The sequence below is a fragment of the Rhinoraja longicauda genome, chromosome 1 (genome assembly GCF_053455715.1).
Source record: "Rhinoraja longicauda isolate Sanriku21f chromosome 1, sRhiLon1.1, whole genome shotgun sequence".
NCBI lineage: Eukaryota > Metazoa > Chordata > Chondrichthyes > Rajiformes > Arhynchobatidae > Rhinoraja > Rhinoraja longicauda.
The window spans coordinates 122769061-122787343 of NC_135953.1; the positions used below are offsets into that span (position 1 = coordinate 122769061).

The 18283-nt window shown below is 40.8% G+C and overlaps 1 protein-coding gene across 2 annotated transcripts in view; it reads left to right on the forward strand.

The window, feature by feature from the left end:
• The window catches only part of lrba (LPS-responsive vesicle trafficking, beach and anchor containing), a 681010-nt gene that overhangs the window by 124926 nt on the left and 537801 nt on the right, over positions 1–18283 (forward strand). For both annotated transcript variants that reach the window (XM_078405961.1, XM_078405966.1), the window contains exons 25-29: positions 2035–2215; positions 8364–8491; positions 9865–9972; positions 12102–12270; positions 17344–17776. In XM_078405961.1, coding sequence (XP_078262087.1) covers positions 2035–2215; positions 8364–8491; positions 9865–9972; positions 12102–12270; positions 17344–17776 — 1019 coding nt within the window. The remainder of the gene's footprint in view (positions 1–2034; positions 2216–8363; positions 8492–9864; positions 9973–12101; positions 12271–17343; positions 17777–18283) is intronic.

The following is an 18283-nucleotide window of genomic DNA, read 5'->3' on the forward strand; positions in this document are numbered from 1 at the left end:
TTGAATCTGTTGAATTCTTTGCCACAGAAAGCTGTGGAGGCCAAGTCAGTGGATATTTTTAAGGCAGAGATATATGGATTCTTGATTAGTACAGGTGTCAGAGGCTATGGGGAGAAGGCAGGAGAATGGGGTTAGGAGCGACAGATAGATCAGCAATGATTGAATGGCGGAGTAGACGATGGGCCGAATGGCCTAATTCTACTCCTATCACTTATGACTTATAACCTACTATTGGAATAGTTGTGATATCTTACGATTATAATCGTATTACTCTTGAGGCTCTCTACGCATCTGCTTGTCGGTCTCCTGCTGCCCGTTAAGCCTATTATCCACTGCCAGCGAAATGATCACCCACTTTTTGCTCCTAGGTTTGACCCATACGGCAATGTTTTAAGAGACTTCTAGGATATCTTCCCCTCATTGCAGTAATGGAATTCTTAGAATATTGCATTGCAACTCCCTCTTTTTCTATGGTTAGCCTTTGTATCTTCTCCATAGCGTCCACCCATGACCCCAAGCGATGCAAGAGCCTCAAAGCTATTGGACAAGTGCAGGAGCTGATGCTCCAGTTATATTGTCATCTGGATCTCCTATTTCACTTGCTGTCATGTCCCACGGTCCTTGACCACAAATCATTTCCAAAGCCTTTATTCTTTGCAGTATAATAATTCAAAAGGCAAGTTGTCCAGATAACTTTCTTGATTCATGACATCTCACTATGTTCTGCATCTTGGTCTCTAGCATCTCAACACAATGTTCTTTGTGCTACAGATATAGTCATCTTGGACAAAAATGTGCAGAAGTTCCCACATATGCATAAGTGTCCCACAGCAACACACCCTCCTGTCTCCCCGCATTATTTTATTTAATGAGTTAAATGTTAATCAAATTGTTTATCACATTTAGCATATTAAATAAATTGTTTGGTTGTTAATTTAGCCTTCTATCACAACCAAATATTTCTTTGTTATTAAATCTGTAGACTTCTCTTGTAATAGTTTTCAAATCCCAAACTTGTTAAATTAACCAAATGTTCAAAATGAAAATAATTAAAATTAATATTATGGTTGTGATGAGCGACAAATCCCCAGGAATAGATGTTTTCCATCCTGGGTATTTAAAGGATGTAGGTCAGAATAGTAGAGTCAGAGTCATACAGCAAGCAGGCCCTTCGGCCCAATGTGCCTATGCTGTCCAAGATGCCCCATCTACGCTAGTCCTGCCTGCCCACATATGGACTATATCCCCCTAAACCTTTCCTATCGTTGTATCTGTCCAAATGTCTTTTAAATTATGATATAGTACATGCCTCAACTACCTTCTCTGGCAGCTTGTGCTGTATAGCCATCACCCTCTGCGTGTGAAAAAGTTGCCCCCCCAGGTTCTTATTACATTTTTCCCCTCTCACCTTAAACCTACAAGTCGCAGGCCTCCAGTCCTACCACTATCAACTTCTGCTTACATCCATGAAACCAATTCTCTATCCAGACAGCTAGGTCTCCCTGGATCCAATGCGACCTAACCACCTAGTGCAGCCTATCATGCTGAACCTTATCAAATGCCTTTCTGAAGTCATTACAAAAATCTTACAGTTTTGAGAACCATTCCTTTATATTGGAAAATTGGGTAATCATCCTAGCATTAATGAAAATAAATTGTCACTTTAGCATTAGAATGCATTTGGTATGTTGTGGAAGTGTGTAAATGAAAAAAGAAAAAAAAAATGCACGTTGTGCAATGACTCAGGGCTAAAATGAGCTGAACAGTTATGACATGTTCCAGTGTAGGAACTGCTGATGCTGGTTTACACTAAAGATAGACACAAAAATCTGAAGCAGGGTCTTAACCCGAAATGTCACATAGTCCTCTTCTCTAGAGATGCTGCCTGATTCGCTGAGTTACTCCAGCATTTTGTGTCTATCTTTCTTTGGTATGTGGAGTGTGTTCAGTTTAATAATGTGCTAGTCGAGGCAGTGACGTAACAAATGTCTTTAAATTGATTTCATTTGTAATAATTCAAAATGACCTCCACAGCATGAATTGGAAAACATTGAACCAACTCAAGGTCTATCATTCGAAGCCTCCGTGATCTTTCTTCAGAGGCTAATAGGTCTTGTTGATGTGCTGACTTTTGCCAGCTCACTTAGCTTCACTGAAATAGAGGCTGAAAAGAACATGTCTTCCGGAGGAATATTAAGGCAGTGTCTTCGTCTGGGTGAGTACATTATGTAATGCATCCTGATCTTTGGTGTTTCAAATGTTACAACTTTTCAATTTACAATGAGTTTATCAGTGCATTGTCTGTTTATCATGAGACGGTTTAAATTATGTAAATTACACCATAAGGCATGGATTTTTTTTTAAAGGATATGGTTTCGCACAATTTTGAAGAAGTTTATCCAATTTATTTATAAATTTTAAGTGTACTGCAGTAAAATTCTAATAATCCACAATTGAACTGTTTGGAAATCTTAACAGTTCAGTATCTAGTTCACCCAATGACATTCGCTGCACATCCTTTCAGCTTGCTGGGGTCCTGGTTCCTGAGTTACATTTTAGCTTGCCGGGTTCACTGAAAATTTTAGTTTAATAATGTACATCTAAAAAAGTGAAGTAAAAATGTTGTGATATTAAATGGAAGACATCCAACCAACAGTGTCAGAATCTACCAGTTCAACATCATCAAAGTTCTGAGCATGTTGGATTATTCATATGGAAGTTACAATTGGAGAACTTATTAACAAATGTTAGCATTAATGCTGACTTACAAACACAATTCCACATTATCATAACATGCACCCCATAAATATACAAAGATTTTGTCTTTTTTAAAAATCTGTTCTTCCTTTTATTCTTGCATTTATTTATGCTGGTAACAGATATATGGGGAATGTTTTATTTAAATAAATATTCAATTTTCTCTAATTGTTTATTGTTGAGAGACAAATGGTCAGGTGCTGTACTTATCAGGTTATTTCTTTACTCTGATCAATGAAAGCATAAACCAGCATTAATGCAAATATTTGTTAATAATTTCGCTAAGTGTCACTCCCAAAATGAATTCACTGTAAATGGCCCCAACTGTCCTACGAATAGATAATGACCACAATAATGACCACATAGAGAAGAGTGCAAGCATGTCAAAATCCAGGGCAGTAGATTGAAGAGAAGCTGAACAGACAATATTACTAATGATGATGTAGAACAGCAATGGAAATTAAGTTTAAAGGCTGCTCAATAGTCCAAAAAAATAATTGTTTTAAGAAAGTGCAAAGTAAACACAATGATGAGCATTGGATGAATAAAGACATAAAGGAAAAATTAGAGGTTAGGAAGGAAACATACATTAATTATATGGACAGTATGGGTGAAACAAGTGAGAAAACTCAAACCCAGGTCAGATAAAAAAATTGAAACAAAGAATGAAATTATTATTCAAAATCACAAAATATTCCAAAATGAAAAAAGATCAAACGTTTCAGGATTTCAGTAGCATTTCAAAAATATTGACAAATAAATTTGCAGGCAGCTGTTGCAAAATGGCAGAAATACTGTATAAGAAAACACTTTAGTATTCACTTGATGCACAGACTGGATGGATGTGGTGTAAGTTGGTGAAATTAGAAGTTATGTAACCACAATAAGAAATATTGAACAAACTGATCAAATTTGAGTGATTTAAAAAATCTTGCACTTGGGATGGAGCTGCTTGTGTTTTAATAAAATTTAAAGTAGAGATTATATATATGCTTTTAACAATTTATTAGTAACACCAAATGTCTATTAAACCTGCATTTAGACAATAGACAATAGACACTAGTTGAAGGAGTAGGCCATTCGGCCCTTTGAGCAAGCACCGCCATTCACCGTGATCATGGCTGATCATCCACAATCAGTACCCTTCCCGTTCCTGCCTTCTCCCCATCCCTTGACTCCGTCATCATTAAGAGCTCTATCTATCTCTTGAAAGCATCCAGGGAATTGGCCTCCACTGCCTTCTGAGGCAGAGAGTTCCACATCTTCACAACTCTCTGAGTGAAAAAGTTTTTCCTCATCTCAGTTCTAAATGGCCTACCCCTTATTCTTAAACTGTGGCCCCTAGTTCCGGACTCCCCCAACATTGGGAACATGTTTCCTGCCTCTAGCGTGTCCAATCCCTTAATAATCTTATATGTTTCAATAAGATCCCCTCTCATCCTTCTAAATTCCAGAGTATACAAGCCCAGTCGCTCCAGTCTTTCAACGTACGGTAGTCCTGCCATTCTGGAAATTAATCTCGTGAACCTACGCTGCACTCCCTCAATAGTAAGAATGCCTTTCCTCAAATTTGGAGACCATAACTGCACACAATACTCCAGGTGTGGTCTCACTAGGGCCCTGTACAACTGCAGAAGGACCTCTTTGTTCCTATACTCAACTCCTCTTGTTATGAAGGCCAACATTCCATTAGCTTTCTTCACTGCCTGCTGTACCTGCATGCTTACTTTCAGTGACTGATGTACTAGGACACCCAGATCTCGTTGTACTTCACCTTTTCCTAACTTGACACCATTCAAATAATAATCTGCCTTTCTGTTCTTACCACCAAACTGGATAACCTCACATTTATCCACATTAAACTGCATCTGCCCACTCACATAACTTGTCCAAGTCACTCTGCATCCTCGTAGCATCCTCCTCACACTTCACACTGCCACCCAGCTTTGTGTCATTTTAGAATAATAAGTGGGGGGGAAATGAAACACTGTTAAAGGAGAAATTAGAAGAATATCTTATGTATGGCATCTAGGTGCCATCTCGACTTTGGCTTCTGCATTTTAGTGTCTTGGCATAGAGATTGGAGACGAGGTTATTTTCAGGGTAATTCTGTGCAATCAAGTGGTGTGATGCTATATGGACTGCTAGGTGGTATGCTTTTCCAGTATAATATTTTTGTATACATAGAAACATAGAAACATAGAACATAGGTGCAGGAGTAGGCCATTCGGCCCTTCGAGCCTGCACCGCCATTCAATATGATCATGGCTGATCATCCAACTCAGTATCCCGTACCTGCCTTCTCTCCATATCCCCTGATCCCTTTAGCCACAAGGGCCACATCTAACTCCCTCTTAAATATAGCCAATGAACTGGCCTCAACTACCTTCTGTGGCAGCGAATTCCACCGATTCACCACTCTCTGTGTGAAAAAAAACGTTCTCATCTCGGTCCTAAAAGACTTCCCCTTTATCCTTAAACTGTGACCCCTTGTTCTGGACTTCCCCAACATCGGGAACAATCTTCCTGCATCTAGAACTCCATTCCATTAGAACATTTACATATTGTTTTAAATTAGGCAGATTTGAAAATTTAGCCTACATTATTCAGGTGTTGAAAGTCCAAGCTTCAGTAAATTATTTAATTCAGTACAAAAAGGTGCAACTAATTGCCAGTTGCCTTCAAGGCAAAATGCAGTGCGTGAGAGTGAAAGGTAGCTCTTTAGAATGGAAGAAGATAGAAAGTTGTGTTCTACAAGGATCAGTGCCAGGACAACATATAATGATATAGAGGCACTGGAGAATAGGTAGAGAAGATATACTGAAGTGTTATTAGAAATATAAAAGTACACATTTTGGAAAAGAGTGATAGGATCTGGTTTTTGTTCTCTTGGGAAAAGATTATGAGGAGTTATCTAATAAAGATCTTTAAATCTGCAAAGTACAAAAAGAATGTTTGCATTTGTGGGTAAGTTTATAGAAAGAGGCATTCAAAATAAGCTAGTCATTAGGAAATCAAATTGGAAATTCTTTTTTCATTCCAAAGAGATAAGAATGTGAAACGTTTTACCAAGAGAGTGATTGAATTTATTGACTATGATCAATTTAGATGTGATGTGATGGGGATTTGCTGTGATTAGGGATTTGTAAGTCATTACCTTTGGGCAACTTCAGCGGATAAAAGTTTAAATTAAGTAAATTTGGGAGTGGAATCTCAGATTTCTTTTCTTGAAAGGCATGCATAACCCATGAAATTATTCCTCCTTGGTGCAAAGGGAAATGGAACTCAAGTTAATGTTTCTTTTGAAATTTGATGCAGTACACTCTCTTGAATCTTCAATTTTCTTGCTCTAGAAAGAGCTAAACTGATATTAAATATAGTGAAAGTAACCTCATTACTTTCTGTGGTTAGAAATGACTATATGTAAAAGTGATTATTAACTATGATTGTTTGGTGCTTTAATGTTTTAAGCAGTTTGATTTAAGCTGTTGCTTCATGTGAAACATGTTGTAATATGGTCATTGGGTGACCTGTATCCAGTACTTTGCTTAACCTTTATATTTTTTCTAATGGAATGGAGTTCTCGACTGACTTGTCGTTGGTTAGTTTGAATTTTTGTACAGTTGACAACGTTCATGTATATGTAAAACTGCTGAGGCCTTGCTTGTCTTATTGAAGAAGTATGTTTGTTCCTCATTAGCAGTAAAGGTATAAAAAGGAATGCATTGTATATTGTCATATTAATCTAAATGATTGTCAAGTTTAACTTAAAAACAGCAGACAAAACTTGTATAAAAATATAGCAAAACAAATCTGGATTAACTAAATATTGAATGCATAGAAATAAATTGTTACATATTGTCATTTTAAACATTTAGTTTGACTGATTCTCTCCTTTCATTGAAGCATATCATAAGAGAATGAGTCATTAGGAACAGTGCGTATTTTGGTGTATTTCAAGTCACTCACATTTAGTTAGTATTTATTATAGTAGTTGCCAGATCTGTACATATTTTAAAAAAAATTCTGACAATCAATTTGATTGCATTATTATAATTAATGTTATAATGTTATAATATAATTGATGTAACATAAAAATACTTGCAGGGTAGAGACAAACTTATGGTAATGTGCAGAAGGGGATGCAAAAGAAATGAAAAAGCATGTTTGAATAAAACCCTTAACAATGATCCTTAACCTAAATCTAATATGTAGAAATAACAGGTAAAAGTAGTGAGCAGGCTACTTTTTCCTTTAGGATAGAAGAAAAATTGAGGACAAAATTTATTTGGATCCTTCAGTTGCCTGCAATTAAATGCTGACCTGAACCTGAGTAATAAGGATTTAAAAAAAATCTGGTAGGAGTAACTATAGGAATGAGGTTTAGATGTAATTTTGAGTTTAAGGTTATTTCTTGGTATTCAGGTTGCAAAGCTGGCAAACATGTGTTAAGTTTCTAGCAAATCTAACCAGAATTTGGGGCAAAAATAAGAGAAATTGGTATTGTAATATATTGATAAACCATAAGTGAGGGCATTGCAAAAATTTGCCCTTTGGAGAGGGTGGTAGATGTGGGAGGATCAGTGAAAGCTGACTTGTGACTAAAGTTTTGAATTGGGAAACCGACATAAAAAGGCCATTAACAAAAAGTTCGTAGATGGCTGAACTGGCTGATGCATTTTAAAATAAGAACATTCGTTAAAGTAGCTTAGAATTGTCCATTTTTGTGTTACTTACAGTTATGTTATTTTGATTGGTGACTTGAAAGATGTCTGTTGCCCCATGTATCTTGCCTTAAGAAGGGTCTTGACCCGAAACGTCACCCATTCCTTCTCTCCAGAGATGCTGCCTGACCCGCTGAGTTACTCCAGCATTTTGTGTCCACCTTGTCTTAATTTGGAATAAGATACCTGATGAGTTGAACTCGAATAGGAATTCAATAGGAGATTGGCAGTTAAGACACTGCTTTGCATCTTTTCTTCAAAGGCAGGAATCAAGGATAGCATCCTCTTTCCAGAGCTTTTATATTGTAGATGCTCCAAATGTGAGAATAGTTTAATGACTCTCTGAAATTGCATAACTGTGGAAAGAATGAACTTTGCTGTTTTCAACTATTTCCTTCATAACTCTTCTCATACTTTACTAGTTCTTTGTATTTTTCTAGAATGCGGCCAACACACTTAATGCTTCTTATGCTTTCAAGGGCTTTGTTATTTCTCTCCTGCATGTCTATGATATGACTAATATATGAGAGCTAAACTGGATTGAGTGTATGAAATATTGAGAATGTCCTCAATGATAGTTTTAACAGAGATGCATGTAAGGTGACTTAGAAGACTGGTGAATTGATCAGTAAGAATAAGAATTTAAAGTGGGGAATTGGCATGTGGGCTTGGGACAGGAAGTGACATATTAAAGATCATAAATTATCTATCGACTACCCTGAGTAATAGTCAGCATCAGAGGCCAATACAATAATCTCCAACAGTTTTCTTTTCATTGTGTGATAATGATTTTCTCCAGATAATTTGAGATTTGTAGTTAAAGAGTGTCTTCTGTCAGTTCATTTGTGTGTAAATTGTTTTTTGTTTTCTTTCCAATGGCAGTGTGTGCTGTGGCAGTCAGAAACTGTTTGGAATGTCAGCAAATGTGCCGTGTTAGGTCTGGTGCTGATTGTACAAAGGCTCAAAAAGCAATGCACAGTCTTCTTGGAACTGGAAAGTTAACAGCCAAGGCAAGTGTGTGATTCACATGCAGAATGGAAACCCAGATAAATGGAAATCTTTTGATGTACAAAACTTAATAGTGATAATATGAAATTTAATTTATGAAGAACATTTACACTTGCAGGCACAGCAAAATTACAGTATATTTTTATATGATTAAAGGAAAATTTAAGTAATAAAAATTGTGCTTAATATTTGGGTATATTTAGTTCAACTTATTGTCACGTGAAAGAGGTAGAGTGAAAAAGTGAAAAGCTTTTTTGGTGCATGCTATTAAGTCAGTGGAAAGACGATACATGAGTAGTATCAAGCTGTCCACAGTGTACAGATACGGGATAAACGAAATAATGTTTAGTGCAAGATAAAGTCCAGTAAAGTCCGATTGAAGAGAGTCCGAGGGTTTCAAATGAAGTAAATGGTAGATCAGGACCACTCTTTAGTTGATGATAGGATGGTTCAGTTGCCTGATATACTTAGTATAATTCCTAGATTCTCTGATAGTTTCTTGGGTTTCACAAATACCACACTCTAGTTTCCTTCTAAGAGGTGTTTATTGAGAATTCGTTGACAATGTTTTCTGGTCAGTAAGTGCATCAGATACATTGGATCATTTAGACTGATTCCTTAGGCAGGCTAAGACTGTACTGTCTTGAGTTTACAAGAACAATAGATTATTTTGTTGAAATATATAACATTCCCTTGTGGCTTGAAAGAGTAGATTCAGATTTGACAATTCTCCTGGCTGGGGTGGATAGACACTGTCTGAAAGTAAGGGGTCAGCCATTCAGCGCTCTTTATCCAGAAGGTGGTGGACGTTTGAAATTCTCTACCCAAGAAAGCTGTGGAAGCCCAGTCACCAAGATCATTCAAGACAGATTAATAGATTTGAATATTAGTGGATTATGGGATATTGCATTCATGCATAAAAGTGAAATTGAAGTAAAATATCAGCTGTTATCTCATTGAATTGCTGAACAGGATGAGGGTTGGTTTGGTGGGTCCATAAATTTGGTGCATCAACATTGTGATCCAAGTCATTCTTATTTAATTATTTATTTTAGTTACTTCAGTTAATTAATCTTCCTGACCAAAGTGAGGGAATTCAAGGGGAATTCAAAATGTTACTCCTCCACAATGCTTCAAAGTTACTTATTTGGATCCAAATCTAAACCCTGAAATGAAAGGTGAATGTTCTAGCCTACTTCACCACCCAGTTTGTAACTCTGAGTATACACTTGAAAAAGGGGAAATTAAAAAAAAGTAAAATTGTTTTGTGTGGTAACTTTGATTCACGGTACTTTAAATAGGTTAGTGTTTTTTGAGCTGTGTTGAGCTTTTATTGAGCTGGGTGTCATTTGACTACTTTGTATTTTTTCTTTAGAGCTCTATGGATACTGTAACAGGATGTATATCACCAATAAGAGATATTGACCGCTTGCTGCAAGATATGGATATTAATCGCCTTCGAGCTGTTGTGTTTAGAGATGTTGTAAGTTTTGCATTTTTGTTTGCATTTAATTCTACTTTGCCAATTCATTTTAAGCAATAAATGCAGTAAACCTATTAGGAGATGGCAGCTTGTTTTAATAAATTACCTCACTAATCCATTCAACATTGCTTGTAAATGTGATGGGAGACTGCTGTGTTTACCCTCACATATGATCTACCTTGTGCATTGATTAACTTCTTGTGTTATGAGCTTGTCCACATGAATCTCCACATTGTGTCATCAGAAAGATGTCTGGAGGATTATAATATGCAAAAACCAGGTGCAACCCAAAGGTAGAAACATGATTAATAATAGTATCAGTCATTTCATAACAGCAACATTTTAGACAATTGACAGTTGGGTTTTTCTAGCTTTTCTGATGTTTAAACACCAACTCAGCGACACCAAGTGGAGACTGGCCGATTGTTTTACAGAGGATCTGTGTTCTGTCTGCAATGAACATTGAATCTTACGATTGCATATCATTTCAACTCACATCCCCATTTTCACAAAGATCTGTGTCCCCTGCTTTCTCCGCTGCCACAGTAAGAGCAAATGCAAACTAGATGAACAACACCATGTATTTCACTTCAGTAGCTTGCAACCCGATGGTATGACCATTCAATTTTTCAATTTCAGATAACTCTGACACACAGTGTTCATTTTCCTCGCCTGTAAGTCTCTCTAGCTTATTTCTCCCTATGTTCACCATTTCCCCCTTTGTTCACGTTTTCCTTTTCCCAATCCCTCTCCCACCTGTCTCTACTTTCCCCCTCCCCCTAACCCATCCAGCTCCATCTGCTCATCATCCCCCACCTTACCTGGTTCTACCTATCACCTACCAGCCCGACTCAATCATCCCTTCCGTCACTTCATTGTATTGGATATCTTTCCACTGCACTTTCAGTACCAATCACAGCCAGAAACGTCCACATCTCTACTGCTTGGATCTCCAGACCTCCTCCAGCAGTTTGGTTTTTTTGAAATAAATTTAAAGTGGATGGGTGTAAAAACTGAAATGGGATTTGATAGAAACGTCCCTCCCCACCTCATCTTACAATAGAAATAAGTTAGTCATGTATGTTTGGGTGTAAGTATATGGGTGCATACAAATGAAGTAACAATAAATTGAAATTTCTTTCTGTACTTGAATCTTCAAAGATTCCCTCAAGCAATGATTTCTGAAGAGTCATTTAGTTGGACTCATTCTGTAGTTCCAATCACACAATGAAAATGCATATTTATGTTTATATTATAGTTAAATATCCATGTTCTTCAAAGAAGTTTCATTCTGAAGCAGATAGAGAGAGAAGATGAATGAATAAAATTATAGTTATACAGATCGATTTGAATGAATTAATGGAGGAAAGGGTGAGAGAAGCTGGGAAGTTCAGGGTGGGAATTGCAGAGTTGACAATATTGGCAGCTGAAGACAGATGTTTGTTCAAGCCGTCCAAATGTTTCAGATCTTACTGACAATTCAGAATCACTGGCATTTGGGTATTTAAATAGCAATAGTTCTGGAACATTCTTGCATGCATTGTCAAGCATGAACAAACAAAGTTACTGAAAGAGAGATGACACTGCATGTGTCTATGCCATGCCTTGCAGAGGTTTATTTATGTTGTTTGGATCTTGTGCTGAGTTAGACAGTTCAGATATGGATATAAGACAAAGGGAATGTTAAGTGACACTAACTGATTCGTTTTAAAGTTTTAATTAATGTACATTTTGTTTTTTTTTGTTAACTTTTTGAAACAATTTATAAAAGTATTTATAAAAGTATTCATTTTGATAGAAAATCAAATATAAACCCCCTCTCAGCTTGAATAGGTGACATTTAGCGTTTAGGAGGATTTGGGGCTGCGATATGGGCTTTGCAACGCATGCCAGGTGTGTATGAAAGAGGAGATCACGAGTGACTGGCCAGTGTAATACATTTTGGGTCACTATCTCCTCAGTGGCAGGATGCTGTGTTTTGTTAAATGACATTCCTGCATCATTAGACATTTGGTGAATTAAGTGTTGTTGTTTTTAAATTTATACGATACCATGAGTAATTTCACTTCTACTTTGTATTGAAGTAATTAAGTATTATGAAGCTATATATGAGTTGTTTTACTTTTCAGGAGGATAGCAAGCAGGCTCAGTTTCTAGCCTTGGCTGTGGTGTACTTCATCTCTGTGTTGATGGTATCAAAATATCGAGAAATCTTGGAACCTCAAAAGGACAGAAAGCTCTCTCGTACTCAGTCTGTCAGAAGTACTGAAAATGGAAATGGAACTACGACGAGCACAGGTTAGATTTGTGAATGCATCTTTTGCCACTTTCCTAGCTTCAGAATAATTTCATGCTATTGCTCCTGTCTATGCCATATATCTCAATTTGATATTTGGGGTATTCGGGAGACTGCCCATGCTCAACAATCATAGAGACAAATTCATCTGGTTTTTTTCTTCAGCTTACAGGTGCAGGCAAGTAGATACAAGGATTCCCAACCAGTGCAGGCTTTGCCAAAGGGCCTGTACTTTTGCATTGTACTTATTCATTATTGAGAGATCCAGAAGTAATAGGATGGAAAGTTTAAGAAGGGATAAGAGATAAAGGTCGGGTAAAATCAAGACCGTTGTGAGAGGAGGGGGAGGTGAATACTGAATTAAAGGTGTTATATTCGAATGCTCATAGTATAAGAAACAAAGTGGATGAGCTTGTAACACAGTTAGAAATTGGTAGGTATGATGTGGGCTTTACAGAGATGTGGCTGCGAGAAGATTAGAACTGGGAGCTGAATATTCAAGGTTACACATTCTATCGGAAAGACAGACAGGTGAGCAGTGGGGGTGGGGGAGCTCTACTGGAAGGAATGAAATTCAGTCCAGGATCAGAAGATGTAGAGTCATTGTGGGTAGAGCTGAGAAATTGTAAAGGTAAAAAGACTCTAAAGGGAGTTGTGTACAGGCCCCCAAACAGTAGCCAGGATATAGGGTGCAGGTTACATCAGGAAATACAATCAGATGTAAGAAAGGCTATGTTAAGGTGGTCATGTGAGATTTCAATATGCAGGTAGACTAGGAAAATCAGGTTGGTACTGGACCCCAAGAAAGGGAATTTGTAGAGTGCCTTTGAGATGGTTTCTTACAGCAGCATGTAGTGGAACCTACCAGGGAAAAGACAATCCTGGACTTAGTGTTGTGCAATGATCTGGATTTGATAAAGGATCTCAAGGTAAAGGAACCACTCTCGGCCACAATATGATAAGATTTAACCTGCAATTTGAGAGGGAGAAGATGAATTTGGATGCGTTGGTATTACAGCCGAGCAAAGGGGACTACAGAGGCATGAGGGAGGAGCTGCCCAAAGTTGACTGGAAAGGGACCCTAGCAGGAATGACGGTGGAACAGCAAGGGCAGGAATTGTTAGGAATAATTCGGAAGATGCAGGATCTTTTCATTCCAAAGAGGAAGAAAGATTCTTGGAGGAGAATGAGATGACCGTGGCTGACAAGGGAAGTCAAGGACAGCATAAAACTAAAGATTAGAATGAAGCCAGAGAATTGGGAGGCTTTTAAAGATTAACAGAAGGTAACTAAAAAGGCAATACGGGGAGAAAAGATGAAATGCAAATGTGAGCTAGTCAGATAGGAAAGAAGATAGCAAAGCAGATAAAAGAAGATAGCAATTGTTTCTTCAGATATGTAAAGAATAAGAAAGAGGCAAGAGTGGATGTTGGTCCATGGGAAAATGATGCAGGAGACATGATAATGGCCAATAAAGAAATGACAGAGGAATTTAATAACCTTTTTGCATCAGTCTTCACAGTAAAATTCAAGAGTGTCAGGGGATGAAAGTTAGTGGAGTGGCTATTACTAAAGAGAAGGTGCTAGGGAAGTTGAAAGGGCTGAAGGTGGATAAGTCACCTGGTCCTGATGGACTGCGCCCTAAGGTTTTCAAAGAGGTGGCTTTAGAGATTGTGAAGGCATCCATAGTCATATTTCAAGAATCACTAGAGTCAGGTGTAGATCCAGACGATTGAAAAATTGTCAAAATTACTCTGGTGTACAAGAAGGGAGTAAAGCAGAATAGTGGAAGCTATAGGCCGGTTAGTCTGACCAGTGGTTGGTTAGATTTTAGAGTCCATTATATAAAGGACTAGACCAAGTGGACCCGTTGGGTCCAAACCTCTCCTGCATTGGTGCAGCACCCTCTCCCCCCCTCCCCTCCCCCTCCCACCCCCCTCCCCTCCCCTCCCCCTCCCCTTCACCCCTCCCCCAACCCCTTCACCCCTCCCTTCCCATCTCCCCCCCATTCACCCCTTCCCCCATCCCTCCCCTCTGCCCCCTCCCCACCCCTTCCTCATCCCCTCTCCCCCACCCCCTCTCCCCCATCCCCTCTCCCCCATCCCCACGCCCCTCCATCCCCTGCCCCTCCACCCCTACCCTCCCTCCCCCCTCGGCCCAACCATGGACCTGTTGCCGGGCGGGAAGTCCCCCCGTGGTTGTGGGTGGGCAAGGGGGGACGGAAAAGGCACTGACCTGTGTCCCCATTTCTCCTGCGGGTGGGGCATGGAGCCGAAGCGTCTCCTGCAGCTCGGCTGCGATCTGCGGCAGGGAATGGCGACAACGGCATGGACCCGTTGCCGGGCGGGGAATGTCTCCCGGGGCTGTGGGTTTGCGCATTTATCAAAGTTTATTAGGAAAATTGTTTTTAAAAAGTAACAAAAGTGGGTTTATTCAAACCATGGGGGAATGGTGAGTAGGGTGGGCCTAACATTGTCGCGCTGTCGTGTACCGTTTTGGCTTTGTAGAGGGCATGGTACACACATAAACATATAAACATATACACCCAAACAAACCGACAGTTTTAGTAATATACTAGACCAAGTGGACCCGTTGGGCCCATTCCTCGTAGAGGGGGGACAGGGAAGGGGAGAGGGTGTCACTCACCTCGGCCCGCTGGCGCCAGCGATGCAGCCAGAGCGAGCCGTGGACCCAAAGCCTCTCCTGTATTGGTCTAGAACCCTCACCTCCCCCACTCAATCCCCCTTATCCCCCCCTACTCCCCCCACTCACCCACTCCATTCCCTCCTACCCCACCCCCACTTCCCCCTCCACCCCACTCCCCACCCCCACTCCCCTCCACCCCCCACGCCCACTCCCACTCCCCCATCCCCTCCCCTCCACACCAACTCCTCCCCCCCACCCCCACCCCCCTCTCAACACGGACATCAGTCAGACCCCCCACATCGCCCTCCCCTGCAAAAGATTAATGTATATTGAAAGAGATACAATATATTTTTTATTCTTATATGGCCCACTCCACCCCCCTCCTTCCCCCCTCACCCCTCCATCCCCCCCCCCCCCCCCCCCCCACCCACGAGAGAGGGAGCGATTCACCTTGCCTTCTTGCCACGGGAGGAAGGTCTGGCGCAAGGCATGCCGGGGGGGGGCGCATTTGTTAAAGCCAGTTTATTGGGCGCGACACCCTGGCCCCCCTCCCTCATTGGCTCGCACTCGTGTGGGTCCCATTGTCACGTTTCATGCTGAAGATCATAATGAAATCGGTTTAAAAGGTAATTTTTAAACTTTAAAATCTCTCTAACTTAAAAAATATAATACCAATTTGAAAGAAACTTGTTTTAAAGGGTCCCCAGAACAATGGTGAGTAAGGTGGGCCTAAAATTGTTGCGCTACCGTTTTGGCTGTGTAGTGGGCATGGTACACACATAAACACAAACAAACTGAGCACCCTCAACCCCCCCACTCAATCCCCCCTACCCCACCTTACCTTATAGGAGATAATGTGTTTGATAATTTTGGCTAAAAAGATGTTTTGGGATGGGGGGGTGTACCTATCTCGGCTCTAAAACAGACAGTGTTTATGTGTGTACCATGCCCACTACACAGCCAAAACGGTAGCTTACCTGGAAAACTCACTGGTGGCTATTTTCTTCTGCTTTGTTTTTGCTGTTGGGGGACTAGTAATGCACATTTTCCTCTACGCAGTGAAAGTTGCAGTGTATTACCAGTGATACCATCAGGCAATGACAGTTGACCCTCAATTTGGTCCTGCACAGTTGGTAATCGTTTTGTCCAGGGCTTGAAACACACCAGTGAATATTACTGCACAGGAAATAATTTAGTCACTTAACTATTCTCTACACTGCCTATCAATGGGGCTGTCAGTGTATCTGGATAAACTCCAGGCCATATAACAGTATAACAGTATAACAGTATAACAGAGCTTTATTTGTCATTCGGTACCGAAGTACCGAACGAAACTACATAGCAGTCATAGAAAAAAAGAACACAAGACACATAGCCCCAACACAAACGTCCATCACAGTGACTCTAAACACCCCCTCACTGTGATGGAGGCAACAAAACTTCCACTCTCTTCCCCACGCCCACGGACAGACAGCTCGTCCCCGACCGACCCGCACAGTCCCCGCAAGGGGATGGAAGTCCCCCCGGCCGAATCGCACCGGGCGCTGAAACGTCTCGCGGCCGAGCCGGGCGATGAAAGGCCCCGCGACCAAGCCTTGCGCAGCTAAGTCCTGTGGTCGAGCCGCACCAGCGATGTAAAGTCCCGCAGCCGAGCCGCACCGGGCGATGTTAAGTCCCGCAGCCGAGCCGCACCGGGCGATGTAAAGTCCCGTGGTCGAGCCACACCAGCGATGTAAAGTCCCGCAGCCGAGCCGCACCGGGCGATGTTAAGTCCCGCAGCCGAGCCGCACCGGGCGATGTAAAGTCCCGTGGTCGAGCCGCACCAGCGATGTAAAGTCCCGCAGCCGAGCCGCACCGGGCGATGTTAAGTCCCGCAGCCGAGCCGCACCAGCGATGAAAAGTCCCGTGGTCGAGCCGCACCAGCGATGTAAAGTCCCGCAGCCGAGCCGCACCGGGCGATGTTAAGTCCCGCGGCCGAGCTGCACCGGGCACTGTTAAGTCCAGCGGCCAAGCCGCACCAGCGATGTAAAGTCCCGCGGCCGATCCGCACCAGGCGATGTAAAGTCCCGCGGCCGAGCCGCACCGGGCACTGTTAAGTCCAGCGGCCAAGCCGCACCGGGCGATGTAAAGTCCAGCGGCCGAGCCGCACCGGGCGATGTTGGGCCCCACAGCCGAGCCGCACCCCGCGCCGTGAGGAAGAGAAAAGTTTCCCCCGCCACGCCCCACGCCACCCCCCACCCACACCACCACCCCCCACACATACACAACCAAAAAAAAAAAAAAAACCATCCCAACACCGACACACAACAAAAAAAAAGGAAAAAAGACGAACAGACTGCTAGCGAGCCGCAGCCGTTAGGCGCCGCCACTTCCGCATATTGTAAATATCAGACATTTTAAGTTTAACTTTGAAATTTATTTTTCTTCAGATGCAAAAGATTCATCGGGTTTGGCTGTTCCAACGGCAAATGATGTTGCATCAAATGCACCAATTCGAAGAGATTCTGGTATTGGAGAAGAACAGGTTTTAAGTACGGTTGCCGACTTAGGAGCTAGTAAGCCTGAGATTGTCAGCACTGGTCCAGATGCAATGAGTGAACTTCTGTCAACTCTCTCGTCAGAGGTTAAAAAGTCACAAGAAAATAAAGATGAAAACAGATGTAATTCTGAAAATAAAACGACAGCTTCAATATCATCTGGATCCCAAGGGAAAAATGTCAACGTGAAGGAAATCCTGAGAAGTCTGGTGAATACACCAACCGATGCACTTGAAGTAGATATGGCGCTGATTGGCCCATCCTTTTTGGGAGTTATTGGAGATGCAGCAGCAGAGCAATCTGTACAATTCCGTTCTTTTGACAGGTAAATAAGGTTATCACACTTTCAAAGATTTTCATTTGCTTTCAAATTGAAGGCTATTGCATTTAATTCGTAAGTTTCATTTTAAGTTTTATTTCTCATGAATAGCAAAGCATCTCCAGGAATCTTAACTTGGCAAAATTGTTACATTGCTGTAGTATAGATTATTGATTTTGAATGATTTAATGATATAATACATTTCAAAAGTTTTTAACAATATTCTTCATATTGGGTCGACTGCAAAAATTGCGTAACAAGAAATCTACATAGAATAAAGCAGGTAGAAATTAGTGCATTAAAATACTTCAATAAAGTCCTCTGCTATTTACTTCCTGTAAATGCAATTGTTAACCAAAATCGCTAGAATCACCATTTCATTCTGCTTTGTTCCCACCAATACATTTAAATACTTGCTCACCCCTTTCTCATATCAGTGTACGCATACCTGCTTCATGTACATGCAGTTAGGGAAGAGTCAGAATTTGGAGAATCGGAACAGCGCAAAATGCT